General features: G+C 43.4%; 1 protein-coding gene and 1 pseudogene across 3 annotated transcripts; one reads left to right on the top strand and one right to left on the bottom strand.

Annotated features, from left to right (window-relative positions):
- The first annotated feature begins 391 nt into the window (after nucleotides 1-391).
- Nucleotides 392-5,385, top strand: LOC109561870 (protein FAM170A). 3 transcript variants are annotated; one of them, XM_070793277.1, is made up of 5 exons: nucleotides 392-743; nucleotides 2,499-2,639; nucleotides 3,423-4,206; nucleotides 4,449-4,508; nucleotides 5,255-5,385. In XM_070793277.1, the coding sequence occupies exons 1-4, from the start codon at nucleotides 674-676 to the stop codon at nucleotides 4,453-4,455; spliced, it is 1,002 nt and encodes a 333-aa protein (XP_070649378.1). In that variant the 5' UTR covers nucleotides 392-673; the 3' UTR covers nucleotides 4,456-4,508; nucleotides 5,255-5,385. The 3 variants fall into 3 exon arrangements, with proteins under 3 accessions (XP_070649378.1, XP_070649377.1, XP_070649379.1); XM_070793276.1 differs by having other exon boundaries at nucleotides 2,499-2,645; XM_070793278.1 differs by lacking the exon at nucleotides 2,499-2,639.
- Nucleotides 5,386-21,508: 16,123 nt separating this feature from the next.
- Nucleotides 21,509-21,855, bottom strand: LOC109560981 (large ribosomal subunit protein mL53 pseudogene; annotated as a pseudogene).
- Nucleotides 21,856-22,160: the final 305 nt, after the last annotated feature.

Below are 22,160 nucleotides of genomic sequence, written 5' to 3'. Positions count from 1 at the left end.
TTCAACACTCCAAGAGGGAAAAAAGACAGTATGTAATTTCAAAAACCTGCTTCTGTTACATTTCTGTTCAAGTATCTTCTCTTTTCCGTGGTGTTTGGGATTTCAGAAATAAAAGCCAAGATCATCAGCATGCCATTGCTGCTACACCCTGCCCTGTTCTTCCACTGGCCAGCGAACACAGGCTCTGCTACCCACTTGAATGCAGAAGGGAAAGAGTGAAATAAAGGGAGAAAAGAAAAAAAAAATAAACAGGAACAGATTAACATCTCAAAATATCCTGCTACATTTGAAAGATGTGAGAGTTGGATTCATGTGTGATGTTCTACTGGGAAAAAGGAATTGTTCTTGAAAATGAAGTCTGTGCTGTTGCAGAGACAGCGTTGCCCCTAGGTCCACAGAATGCTCTGATGTCATCACTGAGGTCAGAGAATCCTGCTGTGGGCCTGGTGACCTTTGAACCTTAACAGCCCTGCGCTGTGGAGAGCACTGGGCAGTGCTGCTGCTTTAAGTGGTCTGAGTTCTTCAGCCACTTTGGAGACTCAACTGCTTTTACTTGATTTAATTATCAAGTCATTTCAGCGGGTCTCCGGAGAGCCAAGAAGGGCCAACCTGTAGTGAAGAGGAGGAGCTGGACGTGTGGCATCTTCTTCTAGGGGGTCTTCTAGTTGGGACCATGAAAAGGAGACAAAAGAGGAAACACCTGGAAAATGAAGAGTCCCAGGAGACTGCCGAGAAGGGAGGAGGTATGTGGGGGCAATTTGTCTGGGGCACGAGGGTTTCGGGGGTACTGAGAACCTGTTACATATGAAGCAGGGAGCAAGATACCATTACAGTCTTGGTGATGTTGCTGTATCCATCTGGGGGGAGGTCCCCGCGGTGTGAGATGACACAGAAAGACCAGATGCCCCAGGCAGATGGGAGATCAGTCCTGCTGGTTTGAGGACTCCCCAGGGGCTGCAGGCCTAGGGCTTCGTGGCACTCGCAGAGGCTGTATCCTGCCTGCACAGACCTAGGCATGCAGCTTTTCTCAATCTTCAAGTTCTTTCTACTTCTCTTTGCTTTTTCCCTGGGGTCACGGGCTAGGGGACGTGAAGGATGCTGAGACAGACCCATGGGTTGCATGGCCCCTTTTACCAAAGAGGAAAGAGAAGCCTCCTGAGCTGAAGGCCTTGTTGAAAAGTATCTCAAGGAGTGGAATGCTCTTCAAAAGGAGGTTGTTCGTCTAGGGATGGTGTCCTATAGAAAACATGGAGGTTTTATTTATTCAACAGGAAGAATTTCCTGAAGGAGATCAAGGGAGAGGGGAAGGGCCTTCCAGAACCTGAGACCACAAGGGTGGGGGTGAGAAATGTTGTTAGAGTCCTGTGGGGAGCTCTGAGGGCCACGGCTACAGGGTGCCTGCGTGCATTAAGCGTAGGTGAGCAGTCACCCTGGGAGAGGGGGTGATCACGTGAGGAAGTGGGGCAGAATGGAGCCTACCCCAGAGTTCCAGCTGGAGGCCTAGGCCCCATATTAGAGCAGCACCTCCCACCGGGCCCAGGGCCCTGGCGACTGTAGGGTGGGACTTGGGAGCAGGCAGCAGCTGGGACAGGATGGGGAAAGCAATGACTACCCTGCCCCTTACACATCAGAATATTTCTGTGTGTGGTGGAGGAGAGAGAGTGGGAGAATGGGGTAGAGTGCTTACCAGATATAAAGTCTGCATGGTAAAATTCTTGTCACCCTGCTGGGACCTGGGTGACCCTCAGCGTGTGTAAGGGGTGTTTCACGACACAGTCACTCATATACTCATGTACACTGTGATATAGCAGAAATATCACACACTTCCACATATAAGCTCCTTACTAAACTACACATTGAAAATTGGGTGTTCTGTATTTTTGTTTGCTAACTCTGGCACCCACTGAAGTATTATGTACTGATTATATTTTTATATTATTTATATTTTTGTTTAGTGTCTGTCTTCCCCTACTAGAACGCTTAGCTTTACCAGAGACCAGAATAATGGAATAGTGCCAGATACATAGTGACTGCTCACTGAATCTTATTGAATGAATGAATGAACACAAACCATAAATGCAAGCCACACCATGTAATGAGGAAGAGTTACATGTCCCATGATTCCTGAATTGTAAACAGAAACCATGCACACAAATGCCACAGACACATACACACATTTGCACTGTGCTTACCTGACTCCACACTTATCACAGACTTAACTAATACACATCACTCATATTTCTATATACTTACAGTCACCTCTCAGACCTACATTCCCCCAAATACACCAACAGAATAGTTATTGATTTTAATTGAATTCTGGGGTATATACCAGGAAACATGCTCCAAACCATGTATATTCACTACAAACCATACACTACAAACCATGTGTAGTCACTAACATGTGTCAGATGCTTGGTAAATATTTGTTGGACAGACGACTGATGAGCAAACATGTCCACACCACTCTCTCTCTCAGTCTCTAATTTCTCTCCCAGGAATCTCAAAATCACAAGAGGATCCCCCTCAGCTAGGATGCACTGCAGTGGCCCGAGTCTGCCCCCAAGGGTCAGGGGAGGTCTCTTCTGCCTCTGAATACTTCTCCTGTGTTTCTTCTCCACGCAAGCTCATCCACGGTGGTAAGGGTACGGGAATCCTTGAGTGTAGGGGTGCTTGGCTCTGGAGCAGGGACACACAGATCCAAACAAGGCTGAGCAGAAACCCAGGGTTTTCAGAGGTGGTCAGGGCCCTGTGGAGGAGCCTGGGGAGGACATCTGAGCTGTTAGGAGGGCGTGGACCAAGCTCAGCGTGGGGGTGTGCGAGTCTTGGTCCCACCATGGTAGGGAAGTTAAGGAGAGGGGCAGGAGAGGTCTGGGCTTGAAGTGGAGAGCAGAGGGACCAGGTTTAGCATCTTTGGAGGGACATGTAGGGCTTGTCTTTGCCTTTGTTTTCAGAGAAGGACAGAGTTCTTGAGCTCGGCCCAAGGGCAGGACCATGCCACTCAGGTCCACACACTTCCCACATGCATCTGCTCTCCACTCGGCCATTCTCAGCCCAGACACCAACCCCAGGCAGGCGATTCCCCAGGGCCCTCCTCCTATACCACAGCCCACCTCCCACAAGTAACACATCAATGATATTCCCCAACTCACCTGCTCCTCGTAAACACACCCACCAGCATCCCTCACATACCACAGCATGCCCCCGCACCACACTCTACACCCCTGCACACAGATATGGCTCTAGTATCTGCTCCCCCACCCACAGATGAAGAAACACAGATGCCAACACATACCCCACCCCATCCTATGACCAACAAACCCCAAGCTCATGACACAACTGTGTCATGCGGATGTCCCTCCCCACCCTCAGCTCCTGGAAGGACCCATACATGGTCTTATGTTTCTAATTTCCTTTCCCAGGAATCTGGAAGTTGCATCGAGACAGTCCCCAGCCTAGAGCACCCCTAGCCCATCTTCAAGAACAAGGGGAGATGGCTCCCCTATCACCACATGTCTCCTTCTCCTCCCCTTCATCCTACAAGACCTGTGCAACCTCTCTGCATATGAACAAAGAGAAGAGGGGCATGAAAATATACTACATGCGGGTACAAATGAAAAAGGGCGTTGCTGTTTCCTGGGAGGCAGAGAAACCCTCAGAGTCACTAGAAAAGCAGCCGAGGAGGGAGGAAGTGACCCTTCCTGAGGACGTGCGGGCAGGGACTCCTCCCTCGGACGTGTCCACCAGAAACCTCCTGTCTGACAGCGAGCCCAGCGGGGAGGAGAGAGAGCATGAAGAGAGGGCTGACTTCGACAGCCCCACCCCAGGGTCACCCACCGTCGAGGAGAGACCCCGGGCCAGGACACCCGACTGGCTGGTGACCATGGAGACTGGCTTCCGGTGCATGGCCTGCTGCCGGGTCTTCCCCAGCCTGGAGATCCTGCAGGAGCACGTGCAGAATGGCATCCGCGAGGGCTTCAGCTGCCACGTCTTTCATCTCACCATGGCCCAGCTGACAGGCAACGTGGAACCAGAGAACACCCCTGAGGAGGAGGTGGAGGACGAGGACGAGGATGAGGATGGGGAGGACGAGGAGCAGGAGGAGAAGGAGAACGAGGAGCAGCAGTCTGCAGGGGAAGATGTCAGCTTGAGGAGACCCTGGAGCCAGTGTCCAGGCTGTGTGTTCCATTCTCCCAAGGACCGGAAGTGAGCAGGGCCCAGGGCTGCAGCGGGAACCATGTCTTCTCTAGTCCTGCCTCTCCGCCCTGGCTCAGAAGGGAGAAGTGGGGCTTTCTCACCTCGGGGGACAACCGAAGAGGGTAACTGGGCCCCTTGCTTCTGGCCCAGGCATTTTAATAAAGTCTGTAAGAGAGAATTTATCCTGAGCTTTTCAGCTTCCCTTGGAAGTTCTCTTTAACTCAAAAGCATCTCTCTTGATTTCCACACAGCAACTGAAAATTCATGGGCCAGACGATCCTGGAAGATGGTGTGGCCTTCTCTTGGAAGAGGTGAGACCTGAGGTTGGCACAGTCTTCTAAGCCTATGTCGTGAAGGCCCAGAGGAATCTAAGGGAAGGGGCCGAGGAGATGCTCTGGGTTACCTGATGGCTCTGCAGTCGTATCACCTTGGGGCCCACGCAACACTTGGGAAGGATTGACCTCTGTTGATTTAGACAAGAAGGTGGAACATTTTGATTGAGTTTTCTCAGGGTCTCCATGATTGACTTCGACTCTAAGAGGATGTATTGCCAGCAGCTCGTTTTGGTAGAGAGAGCCAGGAGTGGTCTGGAAAGAACAGGGGCCTCGCAGGACCCACAGTTTGAGGTCTTGAGAGCCTATGACCTGAGCCGGGACCTCACCCTGACCACTGTACCTAGCCTTCTGTGACAGAGGAGAATGGGAGAGGGAGTCATATCGAAATGAGGTCCCCTGAGGTCTGGAAATATATTCCAGAACCTTCATTGTGTGATAGTTCAGTTCAGTTGCTCAGTCATGTCTGACTCTTTGCAACCCCATGGACTGCAGCACACTAGGCTTCCCTGTCCATCACCAACTCCCAGAGCTTACTCAAACTCATTTCCATTGAGTCAGTGATGCCATCCAACCATCACTGTGCGATAGTTGATCTGGAGCCAGACTCTGTGGTGTGTGTGGCTCTTGAGCTTCGAGGCAGAGGTGAAGGGTAACTCGACCAGCAGAACTCCTGGTGCTTCTTGTCTCTTCCTGTCCTGCCTCATTTGTTTTGTCCCTTCCAGAGAGAAGAAAGGACCCTGGAGGGAGTAGCAGACAGAATGCCAGTGGTCTGAAGGAGGATGAAGGGGCTGGCATTCAGTCCAACATCATATGACAGTATAAACATGATATGTAATAAAGGGTGTTTCCCAAACCTTTTCTGGATATTTTATTTAATTACATTTATCTACCTCTGTATCCACCAATCAGTCCTCTACATCTGTATCTCTAGTGGTTTGTGAACAAGGTTTCACATAAGCTCCAAAGATGCCCACCAGCCTTTTCCAGAAGCAGCAGTCCCCAAGCTCCCACGGTTGATGAGGGTTCTGTGTGACTAGTTTTCGAAGACTGGATGCCACGCTTCACATGAAAGCATGGCAGACCACACTGAGTTCAGGTAAAGTCACTGGGAAGTGGCAGGTGCTGTGGGAACTGTGTCCAGTGGGTCATGATTGAAAATGTTGTGACCAGTAACTTCAGAGGATGGAGGGTGGTGTCTGTGTCTTTAGGGCTGGCCTGGGAGAGAGACTGGCATGTTTTCACAATGAAACACTGGGACAAAGGAGGAATTTTCTCAGTCTTGAAGCTGTTGGTGGAACAGTTTCCTCCTGAGATGGTAAGACATTATTATAGTGCTGAATGAGGGGCCATCTGACCTCCATCAGGAATTTGGAGAAGAGATCACCATGTTAGAAATCTAAGCCAATTCTGATGCATTTCATTTTCTAAATAAATTCTGATTCTAGCCTCTCAAGGTTTTGACCGCATCACCTCTGAACTGTGTCTTCTCATCACTGCTACCATCCACTAGAGTCAAAGGCTCTGGGAGGCACTGAAGACTCACTTTGATGTATGATCCATGGTCTTTAAGGTAAGGGAGGAATAATGTATCTTCCTCATCTGGGTAAGGGGCCAAAATCAGGTTTTGGTAGGACTTATAGAAGGAAATCATTTTGCAGTTCAGAGATTTTTGTCAGTTTAAGCAGAATAAGGTCTAATTCCAAAGTCCCATGGGTTTATTTTTTTTCCTCAGGATATGTAAGGAGACTTCCACTGGGCTTCATTGAATCAACAATGGTTCCAGGGATCTGGTTTTGTCATTATTATTTAGATAAAAATAATAAGCCTGCTTCCCAAATGAAGCAGTCTTGAGAAAGAAGAATAGAGCTGGAGGAATCAACTTTCCTGAATTCAGATTATACTACAGAGTTACAGTTGTCAAGACAGTATGGTACTAGCACAAAAACAGAGACATAGACCAATGAAACAAGATAGAAAGCCCAGAAATTAACCCAGGCACCTATGGGGACCTTATATTTGACAAAGGAGGCAAGAGTATACAATGGGGGAAAGACATCCTCTTCAATAAATGGTGCTGGGAGGAAAACTGGACAGCTACATTAAAATAATGAAGTTAGAACATTTCCTAACACCATACACAAAGATAAACTCAAAATGCATTAAAGACCTAAATGCAAGACCAGAAACTATAAAACTCTTAGGGGAAAACACAGGCAGAACTCGATGACACAAATCAAAGCAAGATCCTCTATGACCCACCTTCTAGAATAACAGAAATAAAAACAAAAGTAAACAAATGGGACCTGATTAGACTTAAAAGCTTTTGCACAGCAAAGAAAACTATAAGCGAGGTGAAAAGACAACCCTCAGAATGGGAGGAAATAATAGCAAATGAAGCAACTGACAAAGGATTAATTTCCAAAATATATAAGCCGTTCATACAACTCAATACCAGAAAAACAAACAACCCAATCAAAAAGTGGGGGAAAGACCTAAACAGACATTTCTCCAAAGAAGACATACAGATGGCTAACAAACACATGAAAAGGTGCTCAACATTGCTCATTATTAGAGAAATGCAAATCAAAACTAAAATGAGATATTATTACCTCACACTGGTCAGAATGATCATCATCAAAAAGTCTACAAACAATAAATGCTGGAGAGGGTGTGGAGAAAAGGCAGTGTTGATGGGAATGTAAATTGATAACAGCCACTATGGAAGATGATATGGAGATTCCTTAAAAAACTAGGAATAAAACCACGTTATGACCCAACAATCCCACTCCTAGGCGTGTTACCCTGAGGAAACCAAAATTGAAAAAGACACATGTATCCCACTGTTCATTGCAGCACTATTTACAATAGCTAGGACCTGGAAGCAACCTAGATGTCCAGCAACAGATGTATGGATAAGGGTTTGTGGTACATATACACCATGGAATATTACTCAGCCATAAAAAGGAACACCTTTGAGCTAGTTCTAATGAGATGGATGAATCTAGAACCAGTTATACAGAGTGAAGTAAGAAAGAGAAAGAGAAATACCGTATTCTAACATATATATACAGAATCTAGAAAAATCTAGAGAAATGATACTGAAGAATTTACTTACAGGGCAGCAGTGGAGAAACAGACATAGAGAATAGACTTGTGGGCCTGGGGAGAGGGAAGGAGAGGGTGAGATGTATGGAAAGAGTAAAGTGGAAACTTACATTGCCATATGTAAAATAGATAGCCAATGGGAATTTGCTGTATGGCTAAGAAACTCAAACAGGGGCTCTGTATCAACCAAGAGGGGTGGGATGGGGAGGGAGATGGGAGGGAAGTTTGAAAGGGAGGGGGTATATGTATACCTATGGCTGATTCAGGTTGAGTTCGACATAAAACCACAAAATTCTGTAAAGCAATTATCCTTCAATAAAAAAATAAAAAAGAAAAGAAAATGTGGTACATATATATAGTGGAGTACTACTCAGCCATAAAAAATGAAATAATACCATTTGCAGCAACATGGACAGACCTAGAAATTATCACACTTGGTGAAATAAATCAAACAGAGAAAGGCAAATATATGATTTACATGGAATCTAGAATATGATACAAATGAACTTATTTACAAAACAGGAACAGATTCACAGAAACAAATTTACAGTTACCAAAGGGGAAAGGGGATGGGGAGGGATAAATTAGGAGTTTGGGATTGGCAGATACAAACTACTAAATATGAAATAGATAACCAAAGGTCCCACTATATAGCACAGGGAACTATATTCAATAAAAATAACCTAATGAAAAAGAATGTGAAAAAATGTACACACTCACACATATATATATAAAACGGAATCATTTTGCTGGTCACCAGAAACTAACACAACATTGTAAATTGACTATACTCCAATTAAAAAATTGGCTTCATGTTCCCCAGTCTCTCCATCTGGGAATGGCTCTCTCATCCATACAGACACATCCCTTCAGGATCCCGAGTGTCTCCTCTCACAGTCATCCCAACTAATTTAGAATTTGAAGTTTATCCCTCCCTTCCAAACTCATGCCACCTGGGAGATTCCACTCATACTATGACATTTTCTGCATACTCTATGATCTTCACCTTGGTTCCTTTTCTCCTGCTCTTGAACTTACCAAGATTTATCCTTTTCCCCTCTTTTCCTAAGTCTTTATCATGTCTTACTTTCTTGAGAGATTTTTTGACTTCTCTCTTCTGCTGACCTCCACATAAATTGTTAGGAAATTGGTCATTATATGAGAGTTCTCACTGCTGTTCCTACTGGGATAGAGACTTCCCTGTAAGCATGGACTGAGGGTAACATGAGGGCCTGTAGGCAGGATTTAGCGTTGCAGGAAGCAATTATCGCTGTGCTTACCTATTCTCGCAAGATCCAAGTTGACTGTGGAAGAGGGAATTGAGGCCTGCAGCTTGAATACTTTTCTGACCAATACAAGTTCACATATCACAATGTATCTTCTCTGCAATATGTGATAAGTCACTTCAGTCACGTCTGACTCTTTGTGTCCCTACGGACTGTAGCCTGCCAGGCTCCTCTGTTCACTGGATTTTCCAGGCAAGAGTACTGGAGTGGGTTGCCATGCCCTCTTCCAGGGGATCTTCCTGACCCAGGAATCAAACCCTCATCTCTTATGCCTCCTGCATTGGCAGGCAAATTCTTTACTCCTGGCACTACCTGGGAAGCCTGTCTTCTCTGCAGGGCCACACATTTTGAGTTAAGAGCCTGAATCATGCTCAGAAGAATGTAACATCCATGCAGTTTGAAGTCATATTTGAGCTTATCTTTTTTTTTTTAACTGTTGGTTAGGATTCTAGTTCAGTAGATGTAACTGAACTCCCTGAAATCCACTTAACTGAACTAGAGCAAAAAAATGAAAATATTTGGGGCTTTCTCACAGATAAGGAATGGCCACAATCCTTGCCACACAGACTGTGTATGTGGCCCTCCTGAGTCTGAGATGGGCAGTGGTGGCTAGAAGCAATGATCACATGCAGGCTGGATGTCTTCAGAAACTAATTCTGTTCCTGGGAATATCAGCCTGGCCCCAAGCACCATTTCCATGTCCCCGGCCACAGGGGTCTCCTCCCTCAATCCTTCAATCCTTCACTCCCTGTCTCTCCCACCCCATTGGAGGGAGTACTTTCTCAGTTGAGATGAGATTTTTTTTGTTGTTGTTCACAGAATTCTCACATGTTCTACTATGGCTCCTATTTATTTTTTTAACACTCCAAAGCTAAGAATTTTCTTTACCTTCTGAATGTGGTAAACTCAGAATGCCTTGCCGCCTGGGTGGGGGAAAGAATCCAGGGGGCAAAGAGAAATAATAGATATACCAGTTAATTTTTCATAGTATTCTCCAACAATATATTTTTAAAATTTAGGAATAATATTAGGAATAGTTTCTTTATAAATAATGAAATTATTTTTAAAGGGTATAATGTATAAAAGTTCGCCTTCATAACACCCCAACCCCACTCCCAAGACTACTTCCTTCTGGAGAGGTGATCATTATTATTATGTTTTGCAGAGATTATCAATCATTAGCTGTCTGATTTCAAGACTTTTGGTTCATGAATTTACATATGTAGGTGTTTTATACATGATTTATAGCTTTATAGAGAATTTTGATCTATTAACTGTATCATACCATATCTATTGTAAAATTAACATTTTGATTAAAGAGCTTTGAATGTCTTTAATACAGAGGTTTAATATGAATATTTTAAATGGTCTCAATTTCCCTATGGATTACTGACATTTTAAACTCTGCACATCAGTTTCCCCCAATACCTATAATTCTGTCATGGCTATTTCTCTACTTAAGTAACTATATGATTGATTTATTTTTCCTGTCTCTTTCCAAGATACTGAATTTGATTGCATCTTATGTATTAGTGAAAAATGCTAGTCTTTGAATTAGGACATTGGGCCTTTGATGAAGTAACTCAACCTGTCTGGGCTTTCAGTTCAGTTCAGTCACTCAGTTGTGTCCGACTCTTTGCCACCCCATGAATCACAGCACACCAGGCCTCCCTGTCTATTGCCAACTGCCGGAGTTCACTCAAACTCATGTCCATCGAGTCGGTGATGCCATCCAGCCATCTCATCCTCTGTCCTCCCCTTCTCCTCCTGCCCCCAATCCCTCCCAACATCAGAGTCTTTTCCAATGAGTCAACTCTTCGCATGAGGTGGCCAAAGTATTGGAGTTTCAGCTTCAGCATCAGTCCTTCCAATGAACACCCAGGACTGATCTCACTTAGGATGGACTGGTTGGATCTCCTTGCAGTCCAAGGGACTCTCAAGAGTCTTCTCCAACACCACAGTTCAAAAGCATCAATTCTTCAGCACTCAGCTTTCTTCACAGTCCAACTCTCACATCCATACATGACACTGGAAAAACCATAGCCTTGACTAGATGGACCTTTGTTGGCAAAGTAATATCTCTGCTTTTGAATATGCTATCTAGGTTGGTCATAACTTTCCTTCCACGGAGCAAGTGTCTTTTAATTTCATGGCTGCAATCACCATCTTCAGTGATTTTGGAGCCCCCCAAAAGAGTTTGACACTGTTTCTCCATCTATTTCCCATGAAGTGATGGGACCAGATGCCATGATCTTAGTTTTCTGAATGTTGAGCTTTAAGCCAACTTTTTCACTCTCCTCTTTCACTTTCATCAAGAAGCTTTTTAGTTCCTCTTCACTTTCTGCCATAAGGGTGGTGTCATCTGCATATCTGAGGTTATTGATATTTCTCCTGGCAGTCTTGCTTCCAGCTTGTGTTTCTTCCAGAAAAAGTCTGGGCTTTAGCATATGTATATGTGGTGAAGAGGCTTAGTCTAGCCCATCTTTCAAGTGCTGCTCTTTGATTCACTCTAACTTATTGACCTACTACTTGAGAAGAGAGTCTGTTCTCACAAAGTAAGAACAGTCTCTTTTGAATCATTGGGTTAGGCAGAGCTTAATGGGTCATACTCAGGTTGTTATTTACTTTTACATATGCTTAGCTCTTGATGAGGGTGAAAGAGGAGAGTGAAAAAGCTGACCTAAAACTCAGCATTCAAAAACTAAGATCAGGCAGATGGCAGAGAGCTGGGATGGAGCGTGCCTTGGCCCGCTGGCCTGGGCCACGGCTCCTCTGGAGAGCCCGGGCGCCCACGTGAGAACCTCCCTACCCGGGTCTGTCTTCAAGGATGACACCTTCCGTCTGTCTTCCTGCCACCAAGGACCACCTGTGGATAACGAGCTGATGCCTAGGTGCTTGCTGCTCACCTCCGTCTAATGAGGACGCCAGGAGCAGGGGTTCCTGGATCCCACCAGCAAACCACTTGTAAAAGAATGAAACTAGAACACTTTCTAACACCATACACAAAAATAAACTCAAAATGGATTAAAGATCTCAACGTAAGACCAGAAACTATAAAACTCCTAGAGGAGAACATAGGCAAAACACTCTCCGACATAAATCACAGCAGGATCCTCTATGACCCACCTCCCAGAATATTGGAAATAAAAGCAAAAATAAACAAATGGGACCTAATTAAACTTAAAAGCTTCTGCACAACAAAGGAAACTATTAGCAAGGTGAAAAGGCAGCCTTCAGAATGGGAGAAAATAATAGCAAATGAAACAACTGACAAACAACTAATCTCAAAAATATACAAGCAACTCCTACAGCTCAACTCCAGAAAAATAAATGACCCAATCAAAAAAAAAAAAAAAAATGGGCCAAAGAACTAAATAGACGTTTCTCCAAAGAAGACATACAGATGGCTAACAAACACATGAAAACATCACTCATTATCAGAGAAATGCAAATCAAAACCACTATGAAGTACCATTTCACACCAGTCAGAATGGCTGCGATCCAAAAGTCTACAAGCAATAAATGCTGGAGAGGGTGTGGAGAAAAGGGAACCCTCTTACACTGTTGGTGGGAATGCAAACTAGTACAGCCACTATGGAGAACAGTGTGGAGATTCCTTAAAAACCTGGAAATAGAACTGCTTTATGATCCAGCAATCCCACTGCTGGGCATACACACTGAGGAAACCAGAATTGAAAGAGACACGTGTACCCCAATGTTCATCACAGCACTGTTTACAATAGCCAGGACATAGAAGCAACCTAGATGCCCATCAGCAGATGAATGGATAAGAAAGCAGTGGTACATATACACAATGGAGTATTACTCAGCCATTAAAAAGAACACATTTGAATCAGTTCTAATGAGGTGGATGAAACTGGGGCCTATTATACAGAGTGAAGTAAGCCAGAAAGAAAAACACCAATACAGTATAGTAACACATATGTATGGAATTTAGAAAGATGGTAACAATAACCCTGTGTACGAGACAGCAAAAGAGACACTGATGTATAGATCAGTCTTATAGACTCTGTGGGAGATGGAGAGGGTGGGGAGATTTGGGAGAATGGCATTGAAACATGTATAATATCATGTATGAAACGAGTCGCCAGTCCAGGTTCAATGCACGATACTGGATGCTTGGTTGCTGGTGCACTGGGACGACCCAGAGGGAGGGTATGGGGAGGGAGGAGGGAGGAGGGTTCAGGATGGGGAACACATGTATACCTGTGGCGGATTCATTTCGATATTTGGCAAAACTAATACAATATTGTAAAGTTTAAAAAAAAAAAAAAAGTAAGTTGATAAAATGTCCCTGAGGCTGCTTAATAAAACTATTGATCAGATCAGATCTTAATTCATAAAAACTTTATTTAGCAAGAAGTGTTTTCATGAATAATTTTAAAAATAAATCACATTATACCATTTTCTCTATGAAAAAACAAACAAACAAACAAAACTAAGATCATGGCATCTGGTCCCATCACTTCATGGAAAATAGAAGGGGAAAAAGTGGAAACAGTGTCAGACTTTATTTTCTTGGTCTCCAAAATCACTGTGGATGGTGACTGCAGCCATGAAATTAAAAGACACTCCTTGGAAGGAAAGCTATGACAAAGCTAGACAGTGTATTAAAAAGCAGAGACATCACTTTGCTTACAAAGGTCCATATAGTCAAAGCTATACTTTTTCCAACAGTCATGTGTGGATGTGAGATTTGGACCATAAAGAAGGCTGAGAGCCAAAGAATTGCTTCTTTTGAATTGTGGTGCTGGAGAAGACTCTTGTGAGTTCCTTGGACTGCTAGGAGATCAAACAAGTCAATCATAAAGGAAATCAACCCTCGATATTCATTGGAAGGACTGATTCTGAAGCTGAAGCTCCAACACTGTGGCCACTTGACGCGGGGAGCTGATTCGCTGGAAAACACCCTGATGCTGGGAAAGAGTGAGGGTAAGAAATGAAGAGGATGACAAAGGATGAGATGATTGGATGGCATCACTGACTCAATGGACATGAGTTTAAGCAAACTCAGGGAGATAATGAAGGACAGGGAAACCCAGTGTGCTGCAGTCCATGGGGTCCAAAGAGTCAGACACAACTTAGTAAGTGAACAACAACAGCAGAGGCCTCAATACTTTACACAGTGCTTGTGATTATTTCTAATATCTTATTTTTTATTTCCTCTTACAGCTTCTACTTTGTTATTGCCAGTGTAGAGGGACTTGACTGATTTTTAAAATTTGTTGACTATCTTGCCTGTTGAACTATATTATTAGTTCCTACTAGTTTATCTATGGATTCGTTTGGGTTTCCTAGATAAATGAGGCTATTAAATGTAAATAATGTGTTTTTTGGATAAATTTTATTTTTTCATCTCGGAATCAAGATTGCCAGAAGAAATATCAGTAACCTCAGATATGCAGATGATACCACCCTTATGGCAGAAAATGAAGAAGAACTAAAGAGCCTCTTGATGAAAGTGAAAGGGGAGAGTGAAAAAGTTGCTTAAAGCTCAACATTCAGAAAACTAAGATCATGGCATCGGCCCCATCACTTCATGGCAAATAGATGGGGAAACAGAGGAAACAGGGCTGACTTTATTTTTTGGGGCTCCCAAATCACTGCAAATGATGACTGCAGCCATGACTTTAAAAGACGCTTACTTCTTGGAAGGAAAGTTATCACCAACCTAGATAGCATATTAAAAAGCAGAGACACTACTTTGCCAACAAAGGTCCATCTGGTCAAGGCTATGGTTTTTCCAGTGGTCATGTATGGATGTGAGAGTTGGACTGTGAAGAAGGCTGAGTGCTGAAGAATTGATGCTTTTTAACTGTGGTGTTGGAGAAGATTCTTGAGAGTCCCTTGGACTGCAAGGAGATCCAACCAGTCCATTCTAAAGGAGATCAGTCCTGAGTGTTCATTGGAAGGACTGATGTTGAAGCTGAAACTCCAATACTTCGGCCACCTGATGGGAAGAGCTGACTCATTTGAAAAGACCCTGATGCTGGGAAAGATTGAGGGCAGGAGGAGAAGGGGACAACAGAGGATGAGATTGTTAGATGGCATCACCGACTTGATGGATATGAGTTTGGGTAAACTCCAGGAGTTGGTGATGGACAGGGAGGCCTGGCGTGCTGCAGTCCATGGGGTTGCAAAGAGTTGGAAACGACTGAGCAACTGAACTGAACTGAATATATATATATAGATAGCATTATGTTGAATTAATTTAAATATTTACAAAACTTAATACAATCTAACATCCTTTATCAATTATTTTCTTTCAATCCATATTATGTTTTCAAAATATATCCATATCCATTCATATAGATGTAGGTCTTTTATTTTTGACTGTTTGATATCCCATGTATGGACATAGCATCATTTATTTTCCATTCAAGCATTACTGGACCACTGGATTGTTTCCCTCCCTTCTTGAGAGTAAATAATATTTCCTAGACTATCCCTAAAGACATCTGACAGTCAATAAGGGCCTGGCTGCCTGAAGCATTCCTGATTGCCTTTTGTTGTTGTTCAGTCACTAATTCATGTCTGATTCTTTGTGACCCCATGGACTGCAGCATGCCAGGCTTCCCTGTCCTTAACTATCTCCCAGAGTTTGCTCAACCTCATGTCCATTGAGTCAGTGATTCCATCCAACCCTCTCATCCTTTGTCACCCCCTTCTCTTCCTGTCCTTAATCTTTCCCATCGTCAGGGTCTTTTCCAGTGAGTTGGCTTTTCACATCAGGTGGCCAAAGTATTGGAGCTTCAGCTTCAGCATCAGCACCCAACGAATATTCAGGGTTGATTTCCTTTAGGATTGACTAGCTTGATCTCCTTACTTGCCTTTGGCTACCATCCAACAGGCCACCTCCAGCAATTTGAAGCATAGAAAATCTCGCCAAATGGGGAGACCTAAGGAGCTTTCAGAATGTGGCAGGTTAATGATAGGCATCTTACTGGGATCCTAGAGGAGTCTGAGCTGGCCAGAATCACCTCCTCCTCCATACCTCAAGAGAAATGTGGAGAAGATTCTAAGAACTGAGAGTAGAAAGAGGGAGAGATGGCGGTGGGGCAAAGCTGTTACTGAGGTCCTTGAGTGGGCTGGGAGGGTACAGAATCCCTAGAGAGCCAGGCTTTGCCTTCTGAGAACTTTTCCCATAAGGATACTTATTACTAAGGTGATACCAGTCATGTAAAGTTGACTTGGTCCACACTGTCACAGAAATCTGCTGCCTTATCAGATTCTCTTTCTTGTTCATATACCCTCTTTGTCCTGTTGTTTAGTTATTGCTTTTAGTTCTCCACTGATGTGAACCATGGTAGTTGATCTGTCTTGCTCTGTGGCATTTAGTTCACAGCTTGAGGGGGAGGGTGGAGGCCAAATGTGCTCAAGAAGGAAAGATGGAGTTTGAAAGGAGACCTGAGTTAAGAGTGTTTTCTTAAGTCCTGATGAATAAAATCTAGGTCCAGTGCCTCAAGGATCTCCAAAGTCCTGCTTGTTCTCAAGGCTGACCAGGGTTTACTCAGTGAAGGAAACGTATGCACTTGGGATTTTCATTGCTTGCTCATATGTGCCCTCCTCAGATACAGATTAAGACTGATTTTCCCCCAAAACAACTTTCCAAGTGCTACTGTCATCTCTTGAACATTTACTGCCCCTTCCTAGTGTCCCCCTAGAACGTCACTGCAGCAAATTTATAATTAGGTAGTCATGCTTCTTCCCTTATTCTCAGCTGCTTCTGATCAATTTTATCTACTTTATTCCATAGTCTTCACTTATCAGGGTTGTGTGTTGCTCAGTCGGGTTTGATTCTTCGTGACCCCATGGACTGCAGCCCACCAGCCTCCTCTGTCCATGGGCTTTTCCAGGCAAGGATACTGGAGTGGGTTACCATTTCTTTCTCCCGGGGATCTTGCCAACCCAGGGATAGAATCTGGGTCTCCTGCATTGTAGACAGATTCTTCACCGACTGATCTATGAGGGAAGCAACTTTCTAGCTGTAGGTTAACCCATTAGAAATAATTTCTTTTTGTTTCTCTTCTTTGGCAAATCCTTTCTATCTTTTAAGGTCCTTTTCTTGTCTCTCTACCACCTACCTTCCTGAACTTTTTTTTTTTTTCTCTTTAAATAAACTTTGTCTCATTTCCTAACTTTCTTGTAAATATTCAGAGTTTATTCCTCACAATTAGACAAGCGTTTATGAATGTTTGGGCATAATGGACTCAGAATAAGTTGATATCCCTGTGGTACCTCTCTTGCTGGGGAGCCATGAGTGAATCATTGGGTGTTGGAGACACAGCTTGTACGGAGTCAGAAAGGCAGAGTGGTCTCTGAATGCTTGTTCTGCATGTGTGTGTGTTTCTTCCTGGTCGTTTTCCTTGTCCAGTCACCTCCAACATCCCTCCATCCAGCCTGAGGAATTATTTTCATCACAAGGTGGAATGTTGGTTTTGTTTTCCATCAAGTTCTTTCCTCAAAGTTTGGTTGTAAGTTGTTCCTGTTTCAAAGACTCCTTTTCTCTCGCTTTACTTTTGTTCTATCATCTCCGTCCAGAATGGCCCGCTGACTCAAATGGGTGCAGATCCAAAGATGGCAAGGAATGCCAACAATTCTGAAATTACAATACAGACATATTAGGAAAACTTGAAATAGTTATCCTGCCAAATTAAAGAAATTGCACTTACAGTGTATTAAAAGTCTCAGCGTGAAAACACAAATGATAAGAAATTGAATCACATCTAATTTTTCTTTGGTCCTTTCCTGATTTATTCCAGTCTTCCAAGTTGACATGATTAACTATTTGTTATATAAACTTTCAGTCATTTTCTGCACATACACACTTTTTTCTTTTTTTCACAAGAGTGTGAACTAGGTCACTTTCAACATGCTGTGATTCTATGATTCATTCACTCCCACTGAGTCATTCAATGATTAAGTAGTTTTTTTCACGGAAAAATATTTCCAATAGCTAATAGTCAATGTCTGTGGAGTGCTTACACAATATCTGTATCTTCTGACTATGTTATATATACTTTTTACAACATACCCATGAACTAGGTACAATTATAACCCCCTTATGACAGATAAATACAGAGGCCAAGTAACTTGCCCAAAACACTGGAGCAAATCAAAATCCATGCCTCTATAATCATTTTGCTTTATTGCCTCCCTCTGGGATGCTTGATGATTATGCAACTAAAACTTAAATACCATGTTACATTTTCATATTTCTTACACAGGCATAGAGTTGTGATATGAGGTAACTAAACAGACTACTTTTAAAAACCCTTATGCACCTGAAATGAAAGTAAGCCAGGGACTGCAAGCTGTAGATTCAAGATTTCCTACCAGCTTTTAAACAGAGGTTCTTGAATTCAGTTTATGTAATGTCAAGTCTAAGGTGTAGTCCAAATAGTAATAGAAAAATGGAAGTGTGTAGAAAAGTGTTTAAAGTTGACAGGTACTAGGAATGTAGTATTACCCGGGCCAAGGTAAAGGCCCACAGCAAAACTCACCATTTCTGTCCCAAAGAGCAGACCTCCACATTGTAACTCCCTGGGGCAGCTAGTATAGCAGCATCTTCAGTCTGATAGACTCATAAGGATGCCATATACTTGGTTAGCAGTTCTACAGTCTTTTTAAAAATTTGTTTATTTTAATTGGATAATTACTTTACAATATTGTGAAAGCAGTTCTATATTCTTGATGCAATAATATTTTCAGGGTGTGGGAGGATATCAAGTTATGAAAAATATCCTTAGAGAGGTCTGCTTACTAAGCTTTGCTTTTTTGATCTCCACAATACTTTTCCTTAACTTTTTAGAATCACGTTGTTTTCCCTTTGTCTAACGAACTTTCAAATACTTTTTAATGAACTATCAAGTTTGGGAAAAAAATAAACATCTCTTTAAAATAAAGAAGATAGTGACAGTGGTAAGTAGGAAAAAACTCTAAAATTGAGATATACTTCATCATAGCCAGTAAATTGGCATGCAAAGTTCATGTTTACTGTTTAGGATGTCTAATTATAGTCAAGGATGCTCTGAGGCATCTCTCAGATCTTTATGAGCCTCCATCATTACTGATGAGTAGGGTTGACAGATAAAATATAGGCTGTTTAGTTAAATATGAATGTCAGGAAAACAATGAGTATGTTTTTAAGGTAAGTTCCCTGGTGGCTCAGTGGTAAAGAAAAATGCAGGAGATGCAGGTTTGGTCCCTGGGTTGGGAAGGTCCCCTGGGGCAGGTAGCATGGCAACACCCTCCAGCATTCTTGCCTGGGAAATCCCATGGACAGAGGAGGCTGGCAGGCTACAGTCCATGGGGGTCTCAAAAAGTCAGACACAACTTAGTGACTAAACAACAGCAACAAAAACAACAACATGCCCCAAATAGTACATAGGATGTACTTATACTAAAAATAATGATTTTTTCTAAAGTTCAAATTTAACTGTCCTATATTTTTATTTACTAAATCTGATAGTCCTCTGATGATCCACAGTGGAGGCAGTTCAGAGATGGTACCTACCAGCTCTCAGACAGTCACAGATTGCTTCTGGAGATCCAGGTACAGTACAAAAATTCTTTTTGGATATAGCTAAGAAGTCATGACTAGCCCTTGACTGCAAGTACGTCCTTGGGTTTCCCTGAGGTGGGATGAAACTTTCTCTTAATGGCCCTTTAGTAAGTCTGGAAGACCCTTTCCAAGGGGAACCCCCAAAGTCAGTTTCATCCTTACAACCATGTTTCCAGTTCCTGGAATTAGGTCCATGTGATGGGAGTTACATATCTTTGACCCTTTGTGGATAAAGTTTTGCCATCCTGGGAGATTTAATAGGAGAAATGTGAAAGAGTCCAGGTACCTGTATGGACAGAAATAACCCTGTTATACTTCTGTATATGTGACAAGTCTCTAATAGTTCACAAAGATCTGGTCTTAGAAAGACTGATCCAAACTTGAATGTTTCTGATGGCAAGGCAAGGATCTGAGTTTCAAGTTCATCCTTTATGGTTGTGGAGACAATAAGGAACTTCACATAGTTCCCAGAAGGGAAATCATGGAGGAGGCGTTGGCTTCATCCATCGTGCAGACTTTTATATTTGGTTTTATCTAGATTGTGTTGCAAAGGTGGAGCTTGTTCACACCTATGGAGGTTCAGAACATTCTCGGATGTGCTTTTGGGGCCTTTACTCCTAGAGGGAGAGAAGTGCTGCGTCTATAGGAATGCCGTGAATATTCAGGCTGTCAATGGCTTTCTCAAGTGCTGTTTCCTTGGTGCTGCTCCCTGAAGTGTGTAAAGGGATTGTCATCTGTTTTGTGGCCTGGTAGCCTGTCTTAATGTTGTGAAAAGAAGTTGCTACATCTGGCTCAGAGGATTTCAGATGTAGCAGGAGAAGACTGGTCAAATTTAAGTAACACTAGTTTTACTAGAGCCAGGGAGAACAAATGACCGGAAGTGGAAGTGTCTAGGATGGGAAGGACGTTGCTGTAATTTTAAAAATGCTCCAGGACCAGGAAGGACAACCAGAAGTACTGGGCTTTAATTTGGGTCACAGATAAGAGAGGGAGGGAGGGAATAGGGGTTGACCTTATATAGATGGCCAGCGTGTTGTTCATTCACCCAAAACCCAAAAGGTGGGTTGCTGAGATACTACCATGTGTCAGGTACTCTGTTAGGTTTTGGGATACAATAGTGAAGAAAATGAATTCTCAGTCTTTAAGGAGTGTATATTTCAGTCAAAAAGACTGATAAAGAAATAGGCAATTGCAACATAGGAAGTAAGGCACTTAACCAAGGAAGTGGATCTTTGTGGGTGTAAGCAGGAGGGCTGATTTATCTAAGCCCAGTGGTGGGATAGGGAATGGAAAACCCAGAGGGACTTCTTTTTTTGCATGTAGTAATGTAGTATTTATTTTAAAAATAGGCATGTAAGAGGGCTCCTGCAATTCAAACCTGTCATTGTTCAAGGGTCGTTATAGACAGTATGCAAGATTATCAGTTTTATTTTGGACAAAGAGTGTTGCTATAATTTGGAGAAATTTGGTAGTAGGTACCCTGACTACATAGCACGGAATTTAAGATTAGAGCCAAACAGAAATGTAGGGTTTAACCCAAGAGGATAGTTCAAGTCATGACAGAAGACAAGATGTCCCAAAAATAAGACAAAGGAGAGTAGTACATGTTTATGGTTAAGAGAAGAAAAAGGACCCCAGAGGAAGAAAAGTTCCACAAGGAATGAATGAAGAGTGGCACATGCTACGGAAATGGAAAGATGAGGACTGAGAAAACAGCGTTTATAATAAGAGTAAGAGGTACCTTGAGTAGTGGAGGGAGAAGCCAAATTCAAAAGGGTTAAGCAGTAAGTGATGGTAAGAAACTGAAATAAATTCACATTTGTCCACACCCCTCCTATCTTTCCTCATCCCAGAAACACTGGTTATGTTAGCAGTCACAGGCCTCTTTCCATTTTTTGGCGTTCCCTGGCCCTCCAGATAGTGATTTGAGTAATTGAGTTCTTCTTAAATAAGTGTCCATAGCAGTCTTAGGTTAAAATCTGTTGGTTTCTTCTGTGCTGTCAGCGCCTGGTACTGGCGCTTGGCTTGTCCCTGCTTCCTGCCGCGCCTTTGGCCTGGATGTGGGAGGCGAAGGCCGTGAGCATTTCCTGGGCGGTGTGGGCGGTGAGGTGCGCGCTGCGCATGATCAACAATGCCCGTCTCCGAACAGCACGTCCACGCAAGGCTCGGATCCCTTGTGCCTCATTTCTACAATCACTGAGCAGTTGAGGTTCGTACAGCGAACTTTCTCGCTGCTCACTGCCTGGTGGAAGGTCTTCGTCGATTCCAAGTTCTTCTTGAAGGAACAGAACTGAACCCGAACCTGCTTGACCGAGCAGAGTCCGAGCCGAGCCAAGGCCGCCGCCATGCTGACACCCACTCCGGCCCAGAGGGACGAAGTGAAGTGATATTGGAGATCTGCAGGGTGAGTAGAAATTTTCCAGGACCTTTCCAGGCAAAGATGGAAGGAAGAAAGACAGTTTCAAGCAGAGGGACCACTCGATATAGAATCCTTAAGGAGAATATTGTGTGTTCAAAAGTATGGCTGGGGCATGAAATCTGAGGTGGGGGATGGTAGGAGATGTGGCTAGAAAGAGAGGCAGGGCTCTGTCATTTAGATTTCGTTCTGTGGGCAATGGGGGTTCGCTGAAGTTAGTGAAGGCAGAGAAGTGA

This window comes from Bos indicus, chromosome 7, assembly GCF_029378745.1.
Source record: "Bos indicus isolate NIAB-ARS_2022 breed Sahiwal x Tharparkar chromosome 7, NIAB-ARS_B.indTharparkar_mat_pri_1.0, whole genome shotgun sequence".
Taxonomy (NCBI): Eukaryota; Metazoa; Chordata; class Mammalia; order Artiodactyla; family Bovidae; genus Bos; species Bos indicus.
The sequence above is the reverse complement of the archived record's forward strand: the minus strand, read 5'-3'. Positions and strand labels throughout refer to the sequence as shown.